The sequence below is a fragment of the Polyergus mexicanus genome, unplaced genomic scaffold, assembly GCF_030449975.1.
Source record: "Polyergus mexicanus isolate NDT 795.1 unplaced genomic scaffold, iyPolMexi1.0 SCAF_13, whole genome shotgun sequence".
In the NCBI taxonomy this organism is placed as follows: domain Eukaryota; kingdom Metazoa; phylum Arthropoda; class Insecta; order Hymenoptera; family Formicidae; genus Polyergus; species Polyergus mexicanus.
This window is the reverse complement of record NW_027223333.1, coordinates 9,557,176-9,583,735: the sequence shown is the minus strand read 5'-3', so window position 1 is coordinate 9,583,735 and position 26,560 is coordinate 9,557,176. Positions and strand designations below refer to the sequence as shown.

Genomic DNA, 26,560 nt, shown 5'->3' with positions numbered 1-26,560 from the left:
GGTTTTAAAAGTTCTATTCAATGATCATATCCGTTTGACTATGAGTGGAGGCGTCAAGGCGAGGTGAAGGCCAACATCCGTATTTTCATACATCTATGGGGGGTTCATGATAATTTTTTATTACTGCGAGCTGCGAGTAGCAGTCGTACCCTCGTACTATGAGTCATGGACAGAGGGATGATATATAAGTAATAAAAAAATTTAAGATAAAAAAAGAAACATGACGAAGCAACGAACAAGTCATTGTGCTATCATCTAATTACAATGTTTCATGCCGCGAATAAAAAAACTTTCCAACGTACCTGTTATCGATTTGAGGTAATAAAGAAAATTACTTTTCGATATCGAGCAATTAACATCGACCGATATCGAGCGCGTTTACCGACTTTATAAATAATCAACTTAATATTTAAGAGGATTTTAATTGCATCACACAAATATATCTTTAGCAACATTTGCGAGTGATTTTAGGATTTATCCAAACTAGTATAATGATATCTGTAATGCATATATATGAAGAAAAATAAAAATAAAAAAATGTTCTAATGTAAAGATAATATTGATATATATTTTTCCTCCACCAAAATTTGATCGATTGTATTTCTCTTAAATGTATTTAGGTCAAGTTTATCTAAATAGGCTTTTTTTTTAATATCGACAAAAACATACTATAATTTTACATGTATAAAATCTATGCTAATACGAACCGCACATTATCTCGTCTCGCTTCGGTTCGGTTCGACTCCTCGCGCCTCGCTCCACCTTAGTTCACTTCACTTCATCTCACCATACTCCCACCTTATCTTACCTCTTACCTTACCTTACCATACCTTATCTTGCCTCATCCTGCCTCGTCTCGCGTCTCGCCTCACCTCACCATGCCACGCCATGCCTCGCCTCGTTTAGTCTCGCCTCGTCTCTCGTCTCGTGTTCGCGTCGCGTCTGCGGGTCGCGCGAATACAAGTTGAAATTTCTCGTCCGTCGTCATGCGCGATGTGATGCGCTCCACGCGTTGAAATCTTTGAAATTGTCAATCGTAAACTTCTCTCTACTTTACAGTCGTTACGATTTCGCGGGTGTGTGCCGCAGCTACATTCAGGCATTATAGTTTCGAGCTATCTATCACTCTGAAGATATCCGATGATCATCGATAAAATATCTAACGTAGCGAACTTGGTCGATCTCGTTTGGAATACCTCGCATGTATATGTATTACAGAGTGAAACGTAGGAAGAGACTCGCCGCATTCGTTTGACGAATGACAAATGCGCGTTATATACGCTAGCAAAGTTCAACGAAATATACGAAACGGTATATCGCTCCGAGTTGCGAATTTTGCTACCGGAAGTGCCGCAAGTGTCGAAAGTGTCGAAAAGTACTTGAAAGTGCCGGAAGCGATACTGTCCGAGGTCGCGACAATTTGGAACGTAAATCGTAACGCAGGTACGTACGATACATGGAATTTTGTTACTTTTCCTTTTGCGTAACGTTAATTATTTTACGGTATATTTTATTTTTATCGCTGTATATATATAGAATAAATGAAAATATTTTCAAGTTAGTTTTTATACTTTTTATATACGCGCATATATACAATTTCTCTATTGTTGTAGTATATTGCAAATCGAAATGAATCTCAAAACTAAAATCTTATAAACTATATGAGATTGTAACGCAATATAATTGTGTGTGTGCATGTATTATGTGCGCGTGCGCGTTTATGTTATTCTACAAATGTTTGTTGCGTTTCAATACATTATAAACTCGATAAAATAACTGTCAAATATACATATATAAAAATATATAATTATATTCAATATTCAAATATACATTTAATTCGTTTCTTGAAATAATTTTAATTAGAAAATCATTACTAACATCAACCATTATATCGCTATCTTTTTTTCAGGTATAAACAAAACAGAAACGGAAATACACATATGCAAATCAAATTTTCAGATTCGATGTATGGTATACATTCGCGCACTTTATGTATAATAAATCGCACGTTGAAGATGAAAGAGGGAAAGAATCGAAGAATCACTCGACTATATTTCTAATATCTTGGACATTTACGATATAATGACAATAATGAGCATCGTGCAAATTTCTATGCAAATATCCGCGTTAATGGCAATCGAAACAAGTATTAAAAGAAAGGAGATAAGATGAGAAAACTATGAGCTAAAAAGGATAAAAAAGAAATATCGTTGATACCACTCGCACAAGTATTTTATCGAATGTCAACGTATATTGAAAATATAGAAATATAGAAATATAGAAAATATAGATAATATTAGAAATCTTTTTTACGAGATAAAACGTACGAACACGCGAAATGATACCGTCATGTCGGATCACTCATTCGGACAACATTGGCTTTTTTGCTTTTTTTCCCCCCCTTCGTTAAAACGATGTTCCCGTTAGTCGCAAATTGCCAATGTGTCGATCAGTTTCTCTATTATTTTTTCTATGTCAATAATGCAATTGAGATTCTGGATTCGAAACCTGTTCCACACACGGACTATACTCCCGCTCGTTCTCCGAGTTCAATGGCATTCGCCACTTGGGCCACAGACATTGTACAGACATTTTTCTCAAGCGACGCATACGCGAGGACAAAAGGTGTACTTGAATTCTCACTCTGTCTGGCGGCAATGCTACATTTGCGAATATAACAATTTGAAAGATTCCTCTCCGCGTGATAAGAATATTTCTTCTATACAACGCGAGAATAAGAGCTTGGCGAAGCTTTGCCAAAATTTCTCGATCAGGTATTTATATTTTTTCAATTCAAAATCATTTTCACAAGACGTGTCGTATTATTAACGCATAACGGTTAAAACGATCGAAATCAAAATGAGCAGGCATATTCCGTAACTTTTTAACACATCTATTATAACTATAAAGCATCTTTTTACAGCTGTCTACGCATACGTTAAGAATTTATAAATCAGACCTGCTGCTGTGACTTTGCTAGTTAGCCTACGTCTATTACAGATTGTTTGATTCAAGCGGGAACTATGTATATAAAGTAACGGTAGAAGCGGATACCAAGCAAGTCGATTACCGCTATACATATTTATGACAGTTTGATATTCTTCACCTGTCATGGAATTAACGTCGTGTGGAAAATCATTTCGGGACTCTAGACTCGCGATCGCAATTTTGATGACAGAGTTTATTTTTAAAACCCTTTGCCCATCTTCTTGCGCACGATTTTTCCATCGATAAATGTCTGGTTGACATTGCGTGTTGCCGACTGTTATTGTTAATACACTTTTATTAGTAACAGCGGTGTTATACGTATAAAGAGTGTGTGACTTCGGTAACGAGGAATAAAGAGAAACGCATAGAATAATTTTTTGCAGCGATTAACAATAAGAACGTTCTCGCAATGTAATCTTAGGATGAGCGCAAACGCATCGAGCGGATAAACGTGCGCGAGCCAGGCAATAGGGATACAAAGGGATCGAAGAAGGAGGAAAGCGATGGTGGTGGAGTGGCTATGCCCTGGACTCAGGCCGACCAGGAGCAACAGGCCTCGTCTTTTACACTGTAAAGTGATACTTCTGGACGAGCACGAATTGTTACAAGACGTCTTGGTAAGCTTGGCCAAATCCATTGGCCTCTTTTATTTTTCGCAAAATCGTTCCAATAGAATAGAGATTCATATGAACGGCGCCGTATCATCCTATCGTAATCCGTACGTCATATTAGCCAAGTTATAATTTAGCGGATTAATAGCATTTTCTTTCCCAGCTCGTTTCTAGATGGTTGTTTCGGTACCGGACTATATACTCGTGCCCGGCGGCTATGGTGGGTTATGGTCGACTGTGCGGTTTCGCATGAGAGAAGGCGCGTACATATCTCTTAGAGGGGGTACACCCGGAGAATTCCTTTCGTCTTCTTCTCTGTTATTAGACGATATGCCAAAATTGGCGGTGGGCCACCGTAGACAACGCCGCCTTACCTCCTCCGCATTGCCGATGGCCAAGCCGCACACTAATTCCCGCGTCTTTTCAACCTACCTACCCGTTCTTTTTTTTTCTCTCTCTCTTTTTTTCTTCCTCTCGGAATCACTCTCGCGTTGCGCGCTCTCTTTCTCCATCCTCTCCGCTTCTCTCATCGTCCGACTCATTTTGTCGATTAACATTCCGAACCTGTATAAGCACGTATAATTCTTCATTGTATGTGTCTATGTGTACAACGTAAGCCTCTATGCAAGTCGAAATTCAGTCGAGTGTTAAACACGAGTGTTAAACACGAGATTATCTATTCGCAAAGAAGGAAATTCACTTTCTCACTTTCTCTCCCTCTTTTCTCTCTCTCATTATTTTCTAACTTTTACACAATATTTATTCTGAAAGAAAACTTGTAAAAGGTAATCGTTAATCATTACAGAAACACTAATATGCCCTAATGGAATAAAAAATAATATATAAGAAAGAATCGTCGTATATTAAAGATAGTATTAAAGATATAGTCGAGAAATACAAGAAAAGAAATGATCGTAGATGACTACAAGTGCGATATTTGTAGGCAATATATTGCCACTGTAATATTGAAATCTGTATTTTCTCAGATTTATATCGTCAGTCTCATAGAACCAGTCTCTCGTAATTGCAGTGTAACAGCGCGAAAGAATGACTATGCGTCAAGATAGTGCGACCGGATAAACGAGTAACTCTTTTTCAGTAGAATCTCTCCAATATATTCTACCTACATCTTTCTGTACATCATTTTATTTTGCAACGGTGCAATTTCAATATATAAAATTGCCATAAAGCATTGAGCCTGCAACCGCGTACCGAGTATAATAGTTTGAGTGTGAACACCGATAACAATTATTGTTTAAGAAAAGAGCGAATCCAGGTATCTCGATACACATTTGCTGGACATATGCGATACGAATTAAGACAAACAAACTTTCTACAAATTGTCAACATTATACAATACATATACGATATATTATAAGACATTTTATTTGTATTACTTAGCAAAACGGCTTGCTGAGCTATATTAATCGGCGTGCGAGTAAAAGTAAAGCGAAAGTAAAAACGCGAAAACCAAAGAGAGACAAGCTACTCATTGGCATTCGAACTTTTTTGAATTTCCGCTTTAACGTTACCGCTTCATACCTTTCTGATTACCACTGATTACCTCTTCTTCGCTTGACGTCCAATTACACAAATGGCGCTCAGCATCCGCCGCGGGCGATATTCACCAAAGTTTTTTTTCTTTTTCTTGCGTTGCTTCTACTTTTCACATTGATGTTACCATATCTAGTCACGATATCTAAAGGCAAGAACGAATCTCCGATAAAATATGAAGCAGCGATGTTGGCTAGTTGCCGATGCGGAGCTCACCAATCATTCTTTTCTTTCTTCGTATCCATTAGCCAAGGACGTTCTTTTTATTTTTCATAATAATATATATATATATTTTTTTTTTTTGCACATCCTCCTCTATCGTTGAAATGACATTTTCTGCTCTCTTTTTCATTTATAAATATCATTTTAATCTGTTCATTTCTACTATTCATTTCTAATTATGAACGTCAAACTTTACGACCATACATGGCCCAGTGAACGATTCGTTCGAATTTTTTTTCACTCTCTCTTTAAAACTACCTTACAAGAATCAGTCAATCCATACTACGATACTTGGATTCCCACAACAAGCTATGGCCAAGAAAGATTAGAATGCCTAAATAAATGTTTAAATTATACCATGTATGAGAAATGAAAGAGAAATCATCTGAATAACCGATGGAAAAAGGAAAGAAGGAGAAAGAAAAAAAAGGGGAAGGATCGTTCGAAACACGCAAGTTGGAGATGATTACCCATCTCCTGAACCTATACTCGACTCTTCTAGGCCTTAGGCGAAAGAAAAAGGGCGAGATCTTTTATTCTCTTCTTTTCTTCCTTCACTTCTTCACCCTCTTCGACAATTTCTTGCTGTATTTTAAGTGTCTTTCGTTATATTATGTACATATTTCGTGTTCCCTTTCATTTATACAATACTTTGATTTAGCCCAAGTCTTATGGTTGCTTCGCTATATAAAATCTTTAGTTTCATATCATAGTTATATATGAGTCGAAGAGGTAAATAGATAGAAAGATTAAGGAAAATTGATAAAGAGAGAGAGAGAGAAATTAGTTTTATTACGCAAAATATTAACATTAAATTTATATTCTTTTCGCCAGCATATCGATAATGCGCGTAAATCGCGAACAGGCAAAGATAATAATATGCGTATAAAATTTAACGATATGAGCATTTATCTAAAGATTCCGTTAGTTTGTCTCAGGGGTACAAACAACGCGTCACGGTTCGTAACACCAGTGGGAAACCGTCCCTCTCAATTTCAATCTTGCCGGTTCACTATAGTATAGTTAGTACGTAGATGCTTCTCGCAAATATACAAAATCGAAGAAAATTTATTAATTTAATTATCGCTGTATATACGCGTTCAACTTTGATATAATAAATATATGTACGTTTTCCAGAGCTCGAACCTAGGTCAAGAATTATTGGATAGAGTATTCAAGCATCTTAACTTACTGGAAACTTCTTATTTTGGATTACGCTATCTTGATCACGGAAATCAAACGGTAAGATATAATCTATTTAATTTCTACGTTGTACATATAACAAATTGCTCTTAAGAATCATGTAATTTAATGTCAAAGAACAGTATCAAGTTTTAGTGCGTAATTGTTAAAATTATTTAAATTTTAAATCATAATTTGTTACAAGTAATTACATAATATATTCGCGCGTTTTTCTTTCCTAGCAATGGCTCGATCAAAGCAAAAAGCTCGGTAAACAATTGAAGGTGCATAAAGGAGATCCTGGATCGGATGTTCACACTCTCTACTTTGGAGTTAAATTCTACGCGGCAGATCCGTGTAAACTCATTGAAGAGATTACCAGGTATATATCTTTATCTTTATTCGATAATGTAGACGCTTCTATGCATGTTTGAATATATAATTCTTTTCAAAATCTCTTTCACGCAAAAGTATATATTCTATAACGCAATTACTCATAATTTATATCATTTCTGTACAACTGTGAATGAATTGTTAAAATTCCTGGTTTTTCATTAATCTCATACATGTTTAATTATTACGTCGAAAGTAATAAATTTTTTTCTTATAAAATACATTGAAATAAATTAATTTGTGTGCTATTTACGTTCGATAATATAAATTGATAAATTATATCCTGAAAACCGTCTCTTTTCAGTTTGTCGATTAATAAAAAATTGTAAATTTTGATCAGTAATCGTCATAAGATTTATTTTCGCTAAAAATATTGGATACATGCTGATTAATTGAGTTATATATGCGCTTATTAATGTAGGATAATAAAAAAAGTTTTCAATATATTTTACTCATCCATATGGTTACTTGCTTCTGACATAATGTAATGTGGCTATTATCAGGAGGATTAAAAAACTAATAAATTTTAAGGGTTAAAAACGACTAATAAATTTTTGTGCGTTTTTTCAAATAAAATATCAACTGTTTAATCGTACATTTTAAATCTTTAAAAGTAATAAAAGAAAAGAAGATTGAAAAATGTTGGTTTGAACGCGCACGATACAGTGTGGATAATATGCGGACAATCTTCATTCGATGTCACACTCTTGTGAACGATTCTTTCACGCTTGATGTCTTCGAAGTTCTAGGAAATTCCAGGGACGTTACGTTGCGGACGCACGAGAATTCCACGTGCGTCGAATTTGTTGAAACGCGCCCGGCGTACATGCATACATATACGTATGTACGCGTGTCTCGTATCAGCTTTCGCGACGTTATCTCATACGCGTTCGTATTTAATTTAATTTTAATATTAAATTCTCACATTTTCTATAACGAACAACGAAAGAAATTATCATACAAATAAAAATTATATTTTCCGTTTCAATGTGTCCCGGTATATACATTCGATCCCATTAAAAAATTTCAAGATCTTTATTATAATAAAACGTATATCGTTTCTGTTGACTTGTCCTACAGATACCAGTTTTTCCTACAAATCAAGCAAGATATTCTACAAGGAAGACTGCCCGTATCCTTCGATTTAGTTGCGGAATTGGGAGCTTACGTTGTTCAATGTAAGATATATTTTATACCGAAAAAAATATATATATCCATCACAGACGCATGTTATTTATTGTTTCTTGTGCACACTGTGCGCTTAAACATCGGTCGTTTAGTTTGTCTTTTGAAGAAAACGAATAAAGCATTAAAATCATCCAAAAAATCGTTCGTAGAGAATAGAGCGAATACGAAACTTGTGTACGTATGCACTCGGTGTGTAGTAAGATACAGGCGAACGCGAGCAAACAGATACACGGACGGTGGTCCACACGTTAGTTATCTGATGGGGAGATTCAAAGTTGTACAGATAAAAAAAAGGAAAGGCAAACTAAAATACGCTCGTGTTTGCATCTCATCGCAGTCAAAAGAGACGAAATGAATATCCCTTCTTCCTATTCAACGATAATACGCGTATACTGCGAAAGGAGCATAGTATACGAAAAAGAACAGACGCAAATAGAAAATATGAGAAATATAGTAGGGTTTAAAAAAACCATTGAAAAGAAAGTGTTACTCTTTTTCCCGCAACAACCATTACAACAATCAAATTATGCTTTTCATAATATTTTTACGATTATTTATTTTCTATAGCTATATATATTTCTCGTAACAATAAACATAAACTGATTCTTTTTAAAAATCTATTGTTAATTTTGAACAAAACTTAAATCGATATACATACATTGTATAAGAAAATTGGAGAAGAAGGAAGAAAAAGAAAAGAACAAAAAAGAGATACTATATAAATTCTTCATATGCGCGATAGAAATAATTTCTTTTTTATTCATCCCGCAATAATCCTCTATTCTTTCAGCGGAACTTGGTGATTATGATCCTAGACGACACTCGCCTGGATATGTCACGGAATTTCGATTCCTTGCCAATCAAACTACGGAACTGGAGAATCGTATAGTAGAAATCCATAAAACTCTTATGTATGTTATAGCGTATTGTGTTATTTAATAATTACATAAAAATAGAGATTTCATCAATATAAAGTGTTATGAAAATATTAAAATGATTTAGATAAAACACATAATCATGATTTTTTTCAGAGGACAATTACCCTCAGCGGCAGAATTAAATTATCTGGATAAAGTAAAGTGGTTGGAAATGTATGGGGTAGATTTACATCCTGTGTTGGTGCGTAGGCGTATTGATAAGATCAACGCTGCGCGCGGTCACTAGTATTAATCTCGTAAAAACATATTATTTTTATTCGTAGGGCGAAGATAGCGTGGAATATTTTTTGGGCCTAACACCGAGCGGAATAATACTGCTACGCAACAAAACCAAAGTAGGAAATTACTATTGGCCTCGAATTAATAAAATCTACTATAAGGTATATAATTTATTACAATGTTGTTAGCTGGCTATAACTTTTTTTCGGTTTAGTATAAATTTTTGAAATATTGTCTAGATTGTGAAAACAACACAGTGAAACGCTTAAGAATGTAATAGTATACAATCTCACTAAACACTTTTTCACACACACGATAAATCGAAACAAGAATTACCAACTTCCAGGGCAGATATTTCATGCTGAGGGTGAGTGAAAAAAATTCCGAGGAAAGAACACACGGTTTCGAGACACCATCGAAAGGGGCCTGCCGTCATCTTTGGAAATGTTGCATGGAGCATCAAGCTTTTTTCCGATTAATGGCAACCGGTCCACCGCCTCTGAGTCCATATTCTCGTTTTCATTCATACAGTCCTCCATCCACTTTGGAGAAACATACAGCTATTAGACGAAATCCACCACCGTTTCAAAGAACTCCCAGTCGGAGAGCACAAAGACGAGTTGTGGAAGGTCAAGAAATGGTCGGATCATTCATCGAAACACCCGTCGCCGTAATCACGAATCCAGGTTGTAATTCATCCAGTGGTAATGTTCCGTGCAATACGCAAAGGCAGATGAATACCTCGAGTCCGAGAAGCACGAGAAGTGCACCATGGACGCAGAGTCAACCCCGTGGTCTTTACACCTCGTCTAGTCCTCGCTCGGTTCGCTCCGCAGGAACGGCGCCGGCAGTTAGTTGATATATTATATTCGCTTGTATTTCATTGATTATGCTTAACCCGTCGCAGAGATGATCGCAATATTATTACTCACGCGTATAGAAATGTATGAGCGTGCGTGTGTATATATATATATATATATATATATGATTGTAGTATATGTATATTATAATATATAGAAAAAAAATGGCTCAACTCTGACATTGACGGATCAAGTATGTCTGTATTATATGTTATATTATAAAATTTCTAAATATACACACATTTGAATAATCTATTAAATATTGTTTCTTATAATGTAGCTCTTAAGTAGACTTCAACGTCGCAGCAGTTCGGTAGAGAGTCAAAGCTCAGGAGATAGTCATAGTCGCGGTGGTCACCGTAGAAGAAGTCATAGTCATAGTCACCGTCGACACAGTAAACATTCTGACTGCGAGTCTGAACTCTCGAGATGTTCGGACACAAGATCCGGTCACCGGAAACATCGTAGAAAACACAGGAATTCCCGTTCCAGGTATTTTTAACTATTCTTACATCGCACTTTGTTCGCTCTCATCGTGATAATATCTCGTTCTCATAATTGTTTCTCAAAGTATGTATTCACCTTCTTGATAAATTCAAATCACGATCCCTTATAAGCATCAGAGTATAATTAAAGCAGTTTGATGATAATGAGTCTTCCCGTTCCCATCAACGATAGAGTTCATCGACCTTCGTTAACATCGAATTTACTTATTTTACATAAATTTCTTCACAAATAAAACTTCTTTTATACAATAATAATATTCCACGCTCCATACGATTATTCATATATCCTTCGCGATATAATAATTCGAGTATCAAAAAATATTAATTCAATCTGACATATTTTTCACAGCAGACACGAATTGGTAGATTCGGAGCCACAATGGAGAGAAGCGCAAAAACGAAAAGGAGAAGACGTACAAAAAGCTATCGTAAGTATTCGGTCTTTATCGAAATTATTATGTTTGTAATATTTAACCTTCAATTAATATGTTATAGGTAAGTCATACAGAGCCTAGAAGAAGACATAGAAGTAGACATCGAAGTCCTTCTCAAAAACAGTCACTGCCGGATGAACTTCGAAAGTATACATACATATATAAAATTTTACGAATGTTACAATATCATAATTTCACAATATATTTGATACAGGATGCAAAACAATTTATAGATTTTTTTTTTGTTTAGCTTACTAAACAAATTATATTCTTGCTATTCCATTTCTTTCCATTTTAATAAATTATAACAATTTGCTGAAATATGCCGTGTAAAAGATATTAAAAATATGTATAACATATTCTTTTTGTAGACACTTGGAATTTGACCTAGTCGATACTAGTGGGATGAGTGAGCAGCAACGTCGAGAGATATCCTATACGGTGGTACAGTCGCAGTCTGTACAACAATCTCCTCTACCATCTAACAATTCTCGATTGGACGACACAGATTCATCGTCCCTACCTAGGTACGATGATCTCAAGACGGCCTGCAATCTCCATAACCATCCTCCGCAATTGGAGGATGAAACTGGATCCGTAGTCATTGTTTAGTTATCTCCGATCTCTTTTTGCATGTATTTTTTATTTATTTCGAGCATGTGTATATTATCTACTTTAAGCATGCCCCTATTATTTATTTAAAGCATGATGAATCCTTAATAAATATGTAAAATTAACTGCTTGTCGCACTTGTTTATTTTTACATCCTAGCTGGCACTCATTCGCTTCTGGCTGTATTCCGTGGAATTTCATAGGCGATGCGCGCCTTTCGTTCTGGGGTCGTAATAATTATTCGTGTGTGTTTTATTTCTCATTCATATATGGTATATATTATATGGTATGCGCCATGTATTTGTGTAATAAATATTGGTATCTGGGAGGATTGACAATGTCAACATTCAAGATTCAGAACACTTTATGCTCCGAGTCTTTCTTATGACATTCCTCGATCCCATTTCGATTCCTACATGTCCCAGGCGCATTTTATGCATTTTCCATTGTGTCTTTTTAAATTTTCAAAAAATTACGCTTTAAAATGCGCCACAATGCGATTTATAAAGAAACAAATGGATTAATGGAATTCTGAATTTATATACATTAAATTTCATAATGCGTAAGAACAGCCAATGTATGTACATTAATTGTATGTACTTAAGAACAAAGAGAAAAAGAGAGACGCATTGATTTGAAAAAGTCAAATCTACGATCTATGGATCTGCTAATTGTTAAAACGACTAGATGAAAACGATCAAGTTAAAACGAGGTGACAGATTGTCAAAGATTCCCTTTCAGAACTATTGGATCCATTGGCAAAAGAGAAAGAAGAATCATGCGGCATAATCATGATGGACGTGCTTATAACTTACTGTCCGCAACATCCAATCGAGTCGGGGCAAAATCTCCCGGAATTCGAAACGAATGTAACACCAAGAGGGATTTTTATTATACTCGTAACAGAGTGTCAATAGCGAATAATACAGACAGTGGACTCGGGGAGAGCACACCGCAGGACTTTTCAAGCTGTCGCTCGAGTTCTGCAGACAGCAATAAACCTATTCACATAGTATGTATTTTTTAATCTGTTTGTATCTTTCATCTGTTATATTATTTATCATCTTTGCTAATACCCGTTTCAAAATAGGCAACAATCAAACAAAATGTGTTTTACTTTGTTCATATATAAATTAGGCATTTATGAATGCTAAACATTGAAAGAGTAAGCACAAATTGTTATTTTACATAATCTGTACTTGTTACTTTTAAAACAAAAACTTTTAATTGTTACGGAAGATTTATCATACATTACATATTACATATGTCATATAAATGATCTTATGAAAGAAAAGAATTGTGTATGAACATTTTTACAAATAAAAATGCATGATTTTTAGAGGTCCCTACTTTCATCTTTTACAAATTTTATACAAATTTTAAATTACATTATAAAATATTATGATATCGGCATTAGAAAATCGTGTATATCCTTTCCAATAGCACAATTTTCGTATGCGTGCTAGTAATTACATATAGCTTTATTTTATAAATGTATAGAATGACACTATTTTCTAAATAGTAAATTAGTAAAACAGTTTTGTTTGGTATAGACACAAATGCAATTAGGAGGAGAGGTACTCTATGAACTGCCTTCAAACCAAGAAATCTACCCTCCTATTGATATTACTTTGGATGCTGTTCTCCAACCTATTATATCGTAAGTGCTTACTTTGCGCTTCTTTCTTATTCGATATTATCTCGGCGATCATTAAATCAAATTTCCATTTGTTTTAAATCTGGCTTTATTAATATCTAACAAATTAGGTACGAAATATAGTCATAATGTAGTAATTTTTCGATAGATATCATAACGATATCAATAAATTTTTAAAAAATCAATATTTTAAGCATAAAGAGAGAGGAAAAGTCCTCTCTATACGGTATAGTTCTTCTATAGTATGGTTTCAAGTTTAATTTATAAATTCCATTGTTTCAGAACTTTAACGAGGAGGCAAAGGAACCATCCGCAATAATCACAAAACTTTAATACAAAATAAAGCAGTTTCACATTTATCATATGTTGTATATTTAAGAAAGTTTCGTACCTAAAACAGATTTAATATCTCTCCATGGACCGTGCGGTTGTTAAATCTTACGAAACGAGAGAAAAACTTTATTAAATAAAATTATGTTTTGATATATACTCAATGATCAACATATTTCTATACGTAAGCCTTGCTTATTTAACTATCTTTCGATGCCATATGTCTCATGAGATTGCCTATAAATTTTTCCATTTTTTTTAAGTCTTGAGCTATTTCTGTTCTATATTGGAGACACTGCAAGCAAATTTAATTGCTAGTGTTAGTAACAATATCGTGCTCTTAACGAATTTAAGCTTATATTCTTATATCTCGTGAGATATGTTTGTAAATTACTTACCCGTCGATTGTCTGTTAATTTTAAACATAAAAGTCCTTTATTGTGACAATATTTCATTGTATACCGAGTCTGAAACAAGATGAAAAAGAATAAGTTAATATAATGTATTATAAAGAAAATTATTAGATTTAACAACATTATTCACATTTGCAGACAATGGTTTAATTTATTATATATGTGGTATATATCATATAGTAGTGTACTATTTTTTTTTCCTTCTTTTGTTTGCAATTCTCGCTACAAGATAAACAATTAATAATGAAAGAAACGTTGCAATAATCTTATGCAGTAAATATTTCGAGTCTATACAATAATACATATAATTAATGATAAAAGCTCTTTAAAAAAAGAGGATTGTTTGCATCTACTTTTCTTGATATTAGTTATAGTTAATCCTTAATGTGCAATTTACACACACACACACAGTAAATGATAGTTTATTACAAATTCAATTCAGTTTATATTAATCTCAAATGGTAGAGATAATCTAAACGCGTGTTATTATTCTATATCGTATATCAAAATATATATACGGTATGAAAAACGATATAATAGAGTGAACATATGATAATATAAAACTGTAAAGAAACATACGTTTATCGGATCGTGTAGATATAACCTTTCAGCGCCTTTTTCGAATTCTTCCCATGAACTCAAATATGTCATTGTTATCACAACAATAAAAGAGTTATAATAGATTATTTATACTCTAGAAAAGTGTACGCGCAAAAATCACTAATCTCTATATTTTAATAATTTCAATTCGAACAGGTAAAGATAAAAACACGTTATAAACTTTGACGTTTCTCGCAAAACGAACAAATGTCAGATTGTCACGAATATATCAATGAAGATAGAGCGTCAAACTATCCTAATACCTCATTTGATAAATAAGCTTTATCGAAACATGCTGATTGGCTGTTACCGCAAAAGAACTTTTAAAGCTCTAGAAATTCTCTATCCGATAGCCAATCCGATAGACAAACTCGTATTATGGAAATTTGAATAAACTTATTTAGGGATAAATGGTCTGGGTTCCGTAAAGCGCATCATTTGCGCACTGCGCAAACGTATCTATATATACGTAACGTATGCTATAGATACATGCGAATGCGAGCAGCGAGCATATGCGCTATCGCTATGCGCTATGCTATGCGCTTTACGGAACTCAGTATCCAGCCAATGTGGACAAATGTGAGCTGAAAAAATGGAAATTTGAAAATTTGCAAGAGTTATTGAAAATAAAGGTAAATAATATTGCTTTAAATTAGCTTTTTTTTTTTAAACATTTATATTTTTATATATTTGAGATAAAAACGAAATTTCGATCAAGTTTTTCACATGTCGTTATTTAATATAATCGATAGACGATGTGAAAAAAAAGTGTGCAAAATTATAATTATAGATTAGGAATATAAGTGTAACGAGAGGAAAGTATTAATTAATAAATACATAGGAAGGAAAAGGAAGATGAAATGCACGCGACAAAAAGAGGATAAAAGAGAGAGATGGTCAACACGGGGGATACGACCCCCACGAAATAATCGAGAAGAGAGAAGACCGTTTCAGGTCTCAGGTCTCAGTCCTCGGTCAGTCTCATTATTGTCAGTTGTCAGTAGTATCGCGCAGCTGATCGCCTCCTGACGTCCTGAGCCCTGACCTGAGTGGATGAGTCTTTCAGTTTCTTTTGAATCGCCATGAGTGCATCATCAGTGGATGTGTGATCGACACGATACGCGTGTAGAAAGTTTACCGTTCATGTATGTAATATACTTTCTTGCGCGCATCCTCCACGGAGGCGAATACGATTGAATACCGAGATGAAGAGCAAGAGGGGAAAAAAAAAAAAACAGAATAGATTTATCCGTTGTTGTCATTTTTAGTGACATTTGTGTCGATTTGTATTACAAAATGGAAAGCGTCCATAAAATTATTTATCGTAGTAATCTTTTTTTTTCCGCGTATTTGAAATGACGATTATCGCACATTTTTTTAGCTGCATCGAGAGAGAAATATATTCTATAATGAGCAAGGCAATAATCTTTCGTCTAATAATTTATATATTAGTTTTTATTTCCAACAATATTGCTGCAAATTAAGGAATCTCTTTGTAGTTTGTGAAAATTATTTAAAATCGATAATAGCATATAAATATGTTCATAATTATATTCGTGCTTTTTATATTCTAATATAGATTTTGATTATTTTTGCTCCGAAAGTACGTCGCGGAACATCGCAAATCATGATCGACGTCGCGTTTCTTCTTTCTTGAGCATTTAGATTTATTGAAAATTAAGTATCATCCGCGAACAAAAGTGCCGACTTTGAATGTCAAATACTTCGTTTCGCAATAGCTTCGCGAATATTAAATACTTTTGCGAATCGACGCGCGATGCGCGAGACAAAACAACGGCCTTTCGTTTAAGAATCTACCCGATTAGAAATATTTTATTCGCAAAACTTGCCGTGAAAGTGATTGTAAATGTGATATCTCTATCAAACATTTAATCGAATAAACTCAAAAACAAGCGGTATAATATATTATGATCGACGATGATTATTTTTCGTCGACGTCCCTGAATGAGTACGAGTGAAAGTCTGTAAGTTAAATATTTTTCGCGATTTCGTTTCGTTGCTCGTTACGTTATGCGTGCCTGCGTATATGTATCTATCTTATATACACATAATTGCCGTAACTTCACAAGGAAGAAACGCTTCATTGTATATATATATATATATATATATATTTCTCTTCCGCAATGCTCGTCAACAGCTCGATGTTGAGAGATGTACATTCGTAATTCCCGTATATATATATATATATATCTTTGACATTAATTTTTGATTCATCTTTTAAGATTTATACAGAAAATTACGATCTGCGTTATACGCGATATATATATATGTGTATGAAGAAAAAAAGTGGATACATGTTTTTAACTTTTAGAATTCACGAATATATAGTCGCATGCCATCGAATCGCAAAATTATCCAAGAGCCATAAATAAATGTAGAGAAAAAATATTTTCTGAATAATGCATTGTCGAGGATCATGATATCAATCGCGATCACGATCACTCTGAGTGTTGTGGAAAGATCGCTCTTTCTTCATGCGAAGCTTTTATAACGTCAGCCGATTTTCCGTACGCGGTGTAATATGTAAACATTGAGACGAACGTGCTTTGCCGAGGTGAAAGTAGTTGGCTGGGCGGCTGGCAATTGATGATGGAATGTACGACGCGCTCTCTCTCTCTCTCTCTCTCTCTCTCTCCCTCTCTTTCTCTCTCATGTTGCAGCATGCACATTGATCCATGAATTATAATTATATAAGCTTAATAATGTTTTTGAATTAAATATTTAACAGAAATATACATCAGATATGAATTTGCGGTTTAGCCAATTTCAATGACGGAGAAGTCGTAATTTTGACAAATCAAAAATGACAAGAGTGGGTAATTTAATATGATAACGTATAGCGGAATTTATAACGTATAACAAATATGAAGGGCATTTTCCAATTTTCAAGTTGACCTAATTCGAAAATGCGTGCGCGCTCACTTCACTTTCTCTTTCTTCTCGCACATATTTCTCCTTGACGAAATTTTAGAAACTAAAAAAAGAAATAACTTATTTGTACAAAAGTATCCGATAATGTTGTGAATAAAATTGGAAAATTTTTTTATCGATATAATGTAAATTAAAAAAAAAAAAAATGAAGAGAATGATCTACATTAATGTTCCTTCGTCCAGTAGGTTCGACGAATAACGTAATAGACGATTTATGTCGGCCGTGAACGTAACGTGAATGTGAAAGCGACCTTGAAATGTGGCTCATCCGTCGAATGCGCGGGCATTCATAACTAACAATAAGGATCTGGCGATATATATAAATGTCCGCAATGAAAGATATAAAATCTATAAAGAGTATCGATATAAAAAAAGTAAAGAGATCGATATTGATCCATATGGTTTTCAGGAAGAGGCTACGAGATTTGTCGTTGACAAGAGAGCAGCTGTTCGAGCATGCAACGATGGTTACCGGTCTTGGACGAACCTGCATGCGGTAGCGTCCTGTGCGTCATCGGACGCCGTCGAATGCAATCGGGGGATGCATTCGAGTGCCGGCGTTCGAGCGGCGATTCCGCGTAATTCCAGGATCAATTGCGATGGTACAGAAAAATTTGCTTACGCCGTGTCGCCTACAGTCGAGCCGTATGGAATCGAATGGTAGGAGCCGTTATACATTATTCTTAGGATCTTTGAAAAAAATGTAAAAAGATAAGAAATAATACATTTTTTACCATTCTTTTACATCTTCATCAGATATATATATATATATATATATATATATATATATATATATATATATATATATATATCTACTTACTACAATATATTCGATAAAATCATGTTTCAGGATAAGGTCAGACTTGGGTGAGATCTCTAAATTCGTAAATGGCATCATAGGTAGCAAATCAGCAGCTACAACTCACAATCAGCGAGTTAATGCGAGAAAATGTTACAAAACATCCATCAGCTCCGGCTACTCGAGTCACTCTCCGCTGTTATCAGTCGGTTCGTGCTCTTATTACGCGTCAACGTCGATGAGAGATCTGTCGTACGGTGGTCTAGCCGTGATTCACGAGAGCGAAACAGCTCGTGTACCGCAACCCATTTGGCCTTTCGTCGCAAGTTATCAGGGCGAAAATATCGATTATGAAGGTGAATAAAAGCGGCGATTTTACTTTCTTCCGAATTTCAGAAATGTCATCAAAATATCCTTTCTTCCCAACAGGCATCTACACGTGTCGTGTCTGTGGTTGCACGTGTAGCTATTCGCCGCCGGCGTCACCGTCGGCATCATCACCGCTGAGAGCATCAGCGCGCGAGATGCTGCTCGAATTATCTCGAACTCTTAATTCTATGATAGATGATGACATTGCTGTGGCACCGCAAGATATCTTGCGCGATATCTCGCGTATCGTTTCTCTCGAGATTGATCCAAGGAGCGACAACTTATACGAATGCGTTTGCCCTTCTTGGACTTTCAATGACGACAATCTATCGGTATCGCCAAGTTTCATCAAGCACATGCCGCCGAGAGTAAATTCTGTCCATTCTGAATTATACGTTGATCCTCGCGCTTTCTACGAGAATAATTCGGTGCGATCCGCGTTGTTGCTTAAAAATGATAGGATAACGAAACGCGAAAGCGCAGAAAGGAAATTTTGCGAAACGTCCAGTGGTCCATACGTCCTTAAATACCTAGATGACAAACATGTTAGAAGTGGTTGTGCGAAACTATCGTTTGGATTAGACAAAGATAAGCAATGCCAAAACGGACTCACCTCGACCGAATCAAAATATTCAACAGTGAGTACTCAATAAGGATGCTCGATCGCCACAAGTTTGTAAAAGAAAAAGATCTCAAGTTTGTTATCCGAGTAGTTGATGCGTGTGATTTTGTAAATTGACATTTATGAGTGTTATTTGATGTGTATTTGCACTATATAAAAGTACAATATGTTCCAGCAGTTGGATTACAGCGACATTGGCTCGTCTAGCGAAGAAACGATCGCCTCGTCCAATGATTGGAATCGTCGCTTAGCCGTTAAAGGCTTAGAAAAGGACTTGGATTTCACTCTTGATGTAACGCGTGCCGAATGTTTAAATCGAACAATCGCAAAAGCGAAACGGAAACGGCAATGGTGCAGAGTCTTTATCACTCTCTTCGCTTTAATTTTCTTCGTATTAAGCGTCATCGTTGTTTCATTATGCATAACGAGAGGTCGTAAAATGTTTGGAAGCATTTAAGAGTCAAAGATTTATCTCATCCGGATACATCCCTTTTTAAAATTGTGCGGGAGCGTCCTGTTTGATCCTATGTTACGCCCAAAATTATTCGCAGCACCTAGCGCTTATAGTTTTTCCTTTACTAAACTAGAGCCGATCGTAAAATTCTGCGAACAATCTTGGGTGACATTTGAATGCGCGATACATCATATTTTAATGTCTAGAATATTCTACGAAATATTTTGGTAGTTCTGGTACCGCAGACATTTTGTGATACAAATATTCTCTATGCGCATTATGCTCTATTTCAGTACCTTGTGTAGAAAGAGATTCTGTAATCTCGCAATGAATGGCTGTGACCATGTCCTTATGTATAATTAATAAATACCAGAGATGGTATATTGCATTACATAAAAATCGATATTTATGGAAGTTTTTCAGCAAGAATGTCATACAAATAGCCTCTGACTATCCAAGTCAAAGTAGTTTAAATAAAAAAAAAAAAATTTCAGGACTTTAAAAATCTTATGGACAATTTCATGACAATATGACGATGTTTTCTTACTGAAAAGCCCCTTGTGTAGCTGATAATTTATGCGCGCATGCGCATTAAATTAACACTGGTCTAACCGTTCCAACTAATCGGACTCGGTAAGTAAAAAGTAAAGATAGAAGATAGTGATACGAGGTCTGTTCTTTATAGCTGAACTGGCTGCACTAATTCAGAGCTTATCTTTCTCCTTCCAATGGGAAGAGAAAAAGATAAATTCTGAACTAGTGCAGCCAGTTCAGCTATAAAGAACAGACCCAATAGGACAGTGGGCGCGTTCCGCTTAACGACCGCAACGCTCATGGTATCATTTTATCCTTGTTGTTCACCGAAAGTTAAACAAAGACAAATAATGCTCGCGAGCATTGCGGTCGTTAAGTGGAACACGCCCAGTATGTATGTGAACGTATCGAAACGTATGATTTGCGTATCACGATTACGAATATGTTAATGGTGCTCTGCTGATAAGCAACAGCACGAACTGACATTTGACAATCTGGCTTTTGGACTGATATATTTTTCGCATTTATCAAGAACATCCAAGTGTCGATGATACACAAAGCGCTTATTTACGATTTCGTCCAGGTTATTCTTATATCGATCTCGTTTACATTCGCTCAATTATTCCGTGGAGACTGGATATAGTATTGCCTGTCATCTGAGGTAAGAATCACTTTCTTTCGAGATGTGAAATATGCATAAAGGTAAAAAAAAAGAACAAAATTAATTGATCGTAATCAAAATTGTATAATATCATTCTCTAAGGCAAATGTTTTTATTTTGTTTTCTGTTGAAATAATAAAATATGTTTTCGCATGTATAATTTTAGATTACAAAATAAGTTATACATACGCACAGAATGGTGTGTGTACCGTGTTTTGCTGTTCCTATATTTCTGATAATATGGAGATTTCTCATACAACCATTATTGATCAAGTGGTGGCAATTAAGGAATAAAGGAAAAGAGGCCAAAGGGGATGAGCCATGTCCGGATTTAATAAAGGAATGTAAAAATGGATCATGTACTTTATCATGGAAAGATAATCAAGACACTGTAAAGAAAAGCAATTAAATATGTTTATCCAGAATATATACTTAATTAATCTATATAGACTACTTTGACATTTATATTTGGTTGCTAAACTTTTCCAAGAAGTTATATATATATATATATATTTTTCTCTTACTATAAAATTAAACATGCAAATTGCTTTGAATCAATAATCAAATTAAGTAATCCATGGCAAATTATATAGAATCCATTAAAAATTTAAGACATTTTAATTCAATTTATTAAATGTAAAGTTGTCCTTACCATTTTGATATATTTTAGAACATAAATAATTATATAAAAACCAGTTATACATGGCTTATATAAAAAATATTTCGCTATTTCAACATTTTTTATTTAATACCATTATAATTATTTCTCTGGAACATAACAGATAATACAAATGAAAAAAACTTATAATTTACTTAAGATACATTAAAAAGTATACCAACACATAATTAAAAAATAGAAATTCTAAGGAATGTATATCAAAATGATATTACAAAATAAAAAAATTGTTTTTGTTTTACAAATTTTATTATTTTGTGTTAATGTTTCATATTAAATCGATGTAGATTCTCAGAAATTTTGTAAAAAAAAAAAAAAAAAATCTAGTGCAATGAAAAAGAAATTCACATTATTTAACTCGCATGTTTCATTTAAAAAAAAAATATTACAATTTATATGAATTTTATTACATCTTTTCTTTCTCTGTATTTTATTGATTTTTCCATTAAGAGATATTTGTCGAGTTTTAAATAAAAATGATCTGAAATGTATATGGTGACATGCAATAACAAAATTATATTTTTGAAATGTAAAGGTATGAGAACATGTTAATGAACTTTTTTATCATATATAGTAAATATTATTAATACTTAATTAACGTTTTTAAGTTCGATCTCGAATACAAGTGTGCTATTTCCAGGGATTGCGGGAAGAGAGCCTTTAACTCCATACCTATAAGAAAAACATTGCTCCGTTAAATTGGCGCTTAAAATAATATAAATTTTATACCTAAATAAAGAGATGAAATGTTATAAAGATAATTCGTTATGTGAAAATCGATAATATGGCGATATAATAGGAAACGAAAAAAAAGAATAAGAATGAATATTACACATACCCCATATTAGGCGGTATCGTGAGACGGCGCTTCCCACCAACTTTCATTCCAGGGATTCCCACATCCCATCCTTTGATCACTTGTCCTTTACCAAGGCGGAATTTGAAACCATTTCCTTGCGTACACGAATCAACTTTCTTTTCTTCTTTCCCTATTTTACAGCGACCCACATAATAAACTGTAACAAGTTTGCCACTTGTTGCGAGTGCACCATTACCAGGATTTATATCTTCCACTTGCACACCACCCTCAATGATTCTCTTTTTCACTTCAATTAGATTATTCTTTTGCTGTTCCGCTTTCTTTTTTTGTTTCTTACTTTGCTGTTCTTGTTTAATTTCTTCCCCATTTATTTTGTTTTGCTTATCATGTCTTTTTTTTTGCTGATTTTGCCGTTGATTCTCCGTCTCCTTTTTCTCATGTTTCAGAGGCTTTGTAAATTCTTCAGGTTCATGTTTTTGCTCCTCCTCCTCCTCCTCCTCCTCCTCATCATCATCGTCATCTTCCTCATCTTCTATATCTTCGTCGTTATCCGAGTCTTCTTCCAAAGAGCTATTATTTTCCTCATTATAATCATTGTCATCCCAATTATTACTTTCGAAAGATTCTTGTTTAGCCAGCTTTGGTTTTTTCTTGCTTTTTGGCGATTCTATCTTTCTCTTTAAGCACTTTTCAGATATTGTATTTAATCTTACTTCTTCTTCTTGCTCTTCTTCTTCGATCTCATCTTCAGAATCTGAATCTATATTTTCATTTGGCAACAGATATCCAGTCATATGTACGGAACCTTGGCCATTGCAGAAAAAAGTTATATTTTCTCCTTTTTCAAAAATTAGGTCGAGCGATGTTTGGGACTTGCCATTCTTGTCTAAGGTGCAAAGCAAAAAGTTTTTGTTGTTGCATTTTACCATTACTTGTACTGGTTCTGTAATAAAAGAGATAAAAATTTCTGAATAAATATATTATCTGAATAAATATATATATATATATATATATATTCTGAACAAAAATATTCTACGATATATACTTAAATATAATATTTGTAAATATAAACATCTATTATATAATATATACACTCTATTTGGTTTCCATTTATTTTATTAATTAATCAGAAGAAAGAGAAAGATTTGGAGGTTATCAGAATTGATCGATCAAATGTTTTTGAATCAAATATTTTGAACCATTTGTAAGACAATCATCATTTATATAATACAAGTGTATATACTTATGTTACAATTTTTTTAAAGAGAGTATTCAACGTATGATATATGTATGTATCACGATATTATTAGCCCACATGTACAAATATTATAATGGAAAAACCATATTAAAATGAAAAAAAAACGAGTTTCAGTCAGAACGATCCGAATTTTCGAACGTATTAAAATAAATGACTTACCACGTGCTAGTGATAGATCCAAACACGCCATAGTCACATGGAATGTATGTTTTACACACTGCGTGTATCGTTTGTACGGTTCCAATATCAATGCTGTAACAATGAATAACAACATGAGAGAAATCGAGGATAATAATGCAAACGATCTTCGAGTCTAGTCTTATCTTAAAACGCGCGTTTTTTTTTTGCAAGCATGGCACATGGCGATGCCATTTTGCAAGATATATAATATTTCACCGCAACATACAAATCTTTATATTAAATGTTTATCTTTTTATGAAATTTTAATGAAATGTGTATAGAACGATCACTTACCCCAGAACATATTGAATTATAATGTGAGATCTATATGAATCTTTATCAAATCAAGTAGAATAAAAGAGAGATGTATAGATGTTGCTTCGACCGTTACGACTCGAAAAGTCTGACCCGCCATCCAACACCCGACACCTGACAACATAAAGGTCATTACACACAAAATTCCGTAAGCACGTAAGCCTAAAGCCCGTATCAGATTATGCATTAAAGATTTAGATTGAAGATTCAAGTTTGAAATTTGACCAATCAGGATAAAGAAATTTTAATCCTTTTTGTTCTGATTAGTCAAATTCAAATCTTTAATCTTCAATCTTCAATGTGTAGTCTGATACAGGTTTAAAGAAATCGAACGCAATCGTATGCGCAAGCGCAATGCTGAATTGGCGAAATGCTTATCATTGGCTGTGTTCAGCAAAAAAAGCAGCTTTAAAACTATTTTAAAATTCTTTAATATGATTGGTTCTTGTCCTTAGTTCCTGCCGGCTCTAAATGTAAATAAACCAATCATATTAAAGAAGAATTTCACATAGTTGCAAAACTGCTTTTTCTGCTGAACGCAGCCATTGGTTCGACCTTTTTCGTCGTATAAAGCCGATATTACATTTGTTGTACGATAAACTTTTTAAGCATATTGATTGGCTGCAAAATAGAAACTTTCTCGAATCTCTAGAAATTAGCTTATCAATACGCTTAAAAAGTTCGTCGTACGACAAATGTAAATAATATCAGCCTAAATGTAAGATGAACCTAAAGTATATAAACAACGACAAAAACTTGATTACCGGTCGAGAGTCATACAAAGTCAAAACTTGATTTAAAATTATATTTATGATATTTTTTTAAATATGAGTAACTCCACTTTTATTCTCGATAACGGTGCTTACACAGCGAAAGCTGGTTTATCCAATGAAACACCTAAGTGAGTATATCAAAATGCATAAATTCACATCTTCAATGTGCACTCTATTGTCAATAATGAATGAAAATATTTTAGATTAATTCCAAATTGTATAATGAAAGCAAAAAGCGAACGTCGCAGACCCTTCATTGGAAATCAAATCGAAGAATGTAGAGATGCCTCTGGATTGTTTTACATGTTACCTTTCCAGAAAGGTTATCTGGTGAATTGGGATATTCAGAAAACTCTATGGGATTATATATTTTCGAAAGAGTCTTGTTCGGTGAATTTAAATCAGTCGTCTGTGATAGTGACAGAACCAATATTTAATTTTCCAAGCATACAAGAAGCTATGACAGAAATCTTTTTTGAGGAATACGAATGTCACAGTCTCCTGAGGATAAATGCAGCGAGTCTTTCGTGTTACAATTACAGATCCGAAAATCCTAGTACAAAATGCTGTATAGTAATAGATAGCAGTTACAGTTTTACGCATATTATACCTTATATCAATGATTCAAAAGTAAAAGAAGGGATACGAAGAATAGATGTAGGTGGTAAACTTTTAACAAATCACCTGAAAGAGATATTGTCTTATCGTCAGCTGCACGTTATGGATGAAACATATGTAATTAATCAAGTGAAAGAAGATTGTTGTTTTGTGTCTCAAGATTTCTTTAAAGATATGGAACGGGCCAAATATAAGTTGGAGAAAAATATTATTGCCAAGGATTATGTTTTGCCAGATTATACAACCTTGCGACGTGGATATCTTAAAGATCCTGAACCATCTAATGAGCAACAAACATTACGTTTGACTAATGAGAGATTTGCCATACCAGAAATATTATTCCATCCATCGGACATTGGTATCCGACAAATGGGTATTCCTGAAGCCGTTATTGATTCCATAAAAGCTTGTGACGAAGAAACATGGCCCCATTTTCTATCCAATATTATTCTAACTGGTGGTAATGCAAAATTTCCGGGATTTAAGGACAGAATTTACAAAGAAATTAGAAGTTTAGCTGCAACAGAATATGCTGTAAACGTCTATTTACCACAAAAGTATTTTACATATTCCATTGCCATTTGTGTATATTTTATTTGTGTTATAGTGTAAAAAGCTTACTAATAAATACTAATAAATGATTTTCTACTTTTAGTCCAGTTACTTATGCATGGTTCGGTGGAAAACAACTTTCACAAGATGCAATGTTTTCAAATCTTTTAATAACGAGAGAAGAGTATGAAGAAGAAGGATCATCTATATGCTTTGAAAAATTTGACGTATAATTTAATCTTTGTGTATTGTATATACATTATCCATTAA

The 26,560-nt window shown here is 34.2% G+C and overlaps 5 protein-coding genes and 1 long non-coding RNA gene across 12 annotated transcripts; 3 read left to right on the top strand and 3 right to left on the bottom strand.

Moving 5' to 3' along the window:
• Positions 1-913: 913 nt before the first annotated feature.
• Positions 914-13,805, top strand: LOC138938487 (band 4.1-like protein 4A). Of its 4 annotated transcripts, XM_070305494.1 has the most exons (17): positions 914-1,443; positions 1,910-2,774; positions 2,924-3,605; positions 6,513-6,617; positions 6,800-6,939; positions 8,031-8,128; positions 8,929-9,049; positions 9,170-9,257; positions 9,340-9,456; positions 9,642-10,145; positions 10,436-10,647; positions 11,011-11,089; positions 11,157-11,242; positions 11,467-11,622; positions 12,449-12,719; positions 13,261-13,367; positions 13,647-13,805. In XM_070305494.1, the coding sequence occupies exons 3-17, from the start codon at positions 3,492-3,494 to the stop codon at positions 13,681-13,683; spliced, it is 2,235 nt and encodes a 744-aa protein (XP_070161595.1). In that variant the 5' UTR covers positions 914-1,443; positions 1,910-2,774; positions 2,924-3,491; the 3' UTR covers positions 13,684-13,805. The 4 variants fall into 4 exon arrangements, with proteins under 4 accessions (XP_070161595.1, XP_070161594.1, XP_070161592.1 ...); XM_070305493.1 differs by lacking the exons at positions 12,449-12,719; positions 13,261-13,367; positions 13,647-13,805 and having other exon boundaries at positions 11,014-11,089; positions 11,467-12,010; XM_070305491.1 differs by lacking the exons at positions 12,449-12,719; positions 13,261-13,367; positions 13,647-13,805 and having other exon boundaries at positions 3,410-3,605; positions 11,467-12,006.
• Positions 13,731-14,909, bottom strand: Srp9 (signal recognition particle 9). The gene is made up of 3 exons (XM_070305499.1): positions 14,687-14,909; positions 14,093-14,161; positions 13,731-13,989 (listed from the first exon to the last, which is right to left on the bottom strand). The coding sequence occupies exons 1-3, from the start codon at positions 14,756-14,758 to the stop codon at positions 13,894-13,896; spliced, it is 237 nt and encodes a 78-aa protein (XP_070161600.1). The 5' UTR covers positions 14,759-14,909; the 3' UTR covers positions 13,731-13,893.
• Positions 14,910-15,260: 351 nt separating this feature from the next.
• Positions 15,261-20,267, top strand: LOC138938488 (uncharacterized). Of its 4 annotated transcripts, none has more exons than XM_070305498.1 (6): positions 15,261-15,339; positions 15,549-15,852; positions 18,069-18,319; positions 18,510-18,814; positions 18,888-19,465; positions 19,628-20,267. In XM_070305498.1, exons 3-6 carry the CDS (start codon positions 18,201-18,203, stop codon positions 19,904-19,906), a joined length of 1,281 nt encoding a protein of 426 aa, XP_070161599.1. In that variant the 5' UTR covers positions 15,261-15,339; positions 15,549-15,852; positions 18,069-18,200; the 3' UTR covers positions 19,907-20,267. The 4 variants fall into 4 exon arrangements, with proteins under 4 accessions (XP_070161599.1, XP_070161596.1, XP_070161598.1 ...); XM_070305495.1 differs by having other exon boundaries at positions 19,625-20,267; XM_070305496.1 differs by lacking the exon at positions 15,261-15,339 and adding an exon at positions 17,846-17,984 and having other exon boundaries at positions 15,817-15,852; positions 19,625-20,267.
• On the bottom strand, positions 16,964-20,474 carry LOC138938491 (uncharacterized). Its single transcript, XR_011447712.1, has 4 exons — positions 19,441-20,474; positions 18,480-19,357; positions 18,147-18,349; positions 16,964-17,702 (listed from the first exon to the last, which is right to left on the bottom strand). It is a non-coding gene; the product is annotated as an uncharacterized lncRNA (long non-coding RNA).
• Positions 20,475-21,920: 1,446 nt separating this feature from the next.
• Positions 21,921-24,453, bottom strand: Fkbp39 (FK506-binding protein 39kD). Its single transcript, XM_070306228.1, has 4 exons — positions 24,327-24,453; positions 24,012-24,104; positions 22,613-23,537; positions 21,921-22,446 (listed from the first exon to the last, which is right to left on the bottom strand). Exons 1-4 carry the CDS (start codon positions 24,334-24,336, stop codon positions 22,365-22,367), a joined length of 1,110 nt encoding a protein of 369 aa, XP_070162329.1. The 5' UTR covers positions 24,337-24,453; the 3' UTR covers positions 21,921-22,364.
• A 548-nt stretch (positions 24,454-25,001) lies between these two features.
• On the top strand, positions 25,002-26,553 carry Arp6 (Actin-related protein 6). Its single transcript, XM_070306024.1, has 3 exons — positions 25,002-25,248; positions 25,324-26,295; positions 26,394-26,553. Exons 1-3 carry the CDS (start codon positions 25,175-25,177, stop codon positions 26,521-26,523), a joined length of 1,176 nt encoding a protein of 391 aa, XP_070162125.1. The 5' UTR covers positions 25,002-25,174; the 3' UTR covers positions 26,524-26,553.
• Positions 26,554-26,560: the final 7 nt, after the last annotated feature.

Excerpts from the sequence above, each read along its gene's own strand:
- Fkbp39 (XM_070306228.1), bottom strand. Across the intron at positions 23,538-24,011 it reads GGATCTATCACTAGCACGTG|AACCAGTACAAGTAATGGTA; the intron begins GTAAGTCATTTA and ends CTTTTATTACAG. Across the intron at positions 22,447-22,612 it reads ACGATACCGCCTAATATGGG|GTATGGAGTTAAAGGCTCTC; the intron begins GTATGTGTAATA and ends TTTTTCTTATAG.
- Arp6 (XM_070306024.1), top strand. The coding sequence starts at position 25,175 with ATGAGTAACTCCACTTTTATTCTCGATAACGGTGCTTACACAGCGAAA. Across the intron at positions 25,249-25,323 it reads TTATCCAATGAAACACCTAA|ATTAATTCCAAATTGTATAA; the intron begins GTGAGTATATCA and ends AAAATATTTTAG. Across the intron at positions 26,296-26,393 it reads AACGTCTATTTACCACAAAA|TCCAGTTACTTATGCATGGT; the intron begins GTATTTTACATA and ends TTCTACTTTTAG.
- Srp9 (XM_070305499.1), bottom strand. The coding sequence starts at position 14,758 with ATGACATATTTGAGTTCATGGGAAGAATTCGAAAAAGGCGCTGAAAGG. Across the intron at positions 14,162-14,686 it reads ATCTACACGATCCGATAAAC|ACTCGGTATACAATGAAATA; the intron begins GTATGTTTCTTT and ends ATCTTGTTTCAG. Across the intron at positions 13,990-14,092 it reads AATTAACAGACAATCGACGG|TGTCTCCAATATAGAACAGA; the intron begins GTAAGTAATTTA and ends ATTTGCTTGCAG.
- LOC138938487 (XM_070305494.1), top strand. The coding sequence starts at position 3,492 with ATGGTGGTGGAGTGGCTATGCCCTGGACTCAGGCCGACCAGGAGCAAC. Across the intron at positions 6,940-8,030 it reads CTCATTGAAGAGATTACCAG|ATACCAGTTTTTCCTACAAA; the intron begins GTATATATCTTT and ends CTTGTCCTACAG. Across the intron at positions 9,050-9,169 it reads GAAATCCATAAAACTCTTAT|AGGACAATTACCCTCAGCGG; the intron begins GTATGTTATAGC and ends GATTTTTTTCAG.
- LOC138938488 (XM_070305497.1), top strand. The coding sequence starts at position 18,201 with ATGCATTCGAGTGCCGGCGTTCGAGCGGCGATTCCGCGTAATTCCAGG. Across the intron at positions 18,320-18,509 it reads GAGCCGTATGGAATCGAATG|GATAAGGTCAGACTTGGGTG; the intron begins GTAGGAGCCGTT and ends ATCATGTTTCAG. Across the intron at positions 19,466-19,624 it reads CCGAATCAAAATATTCAACA|CAGTTGGATTACAGCGACAT; the intron begins GTGAGTACTCAA and ends AATATGTTCCAG.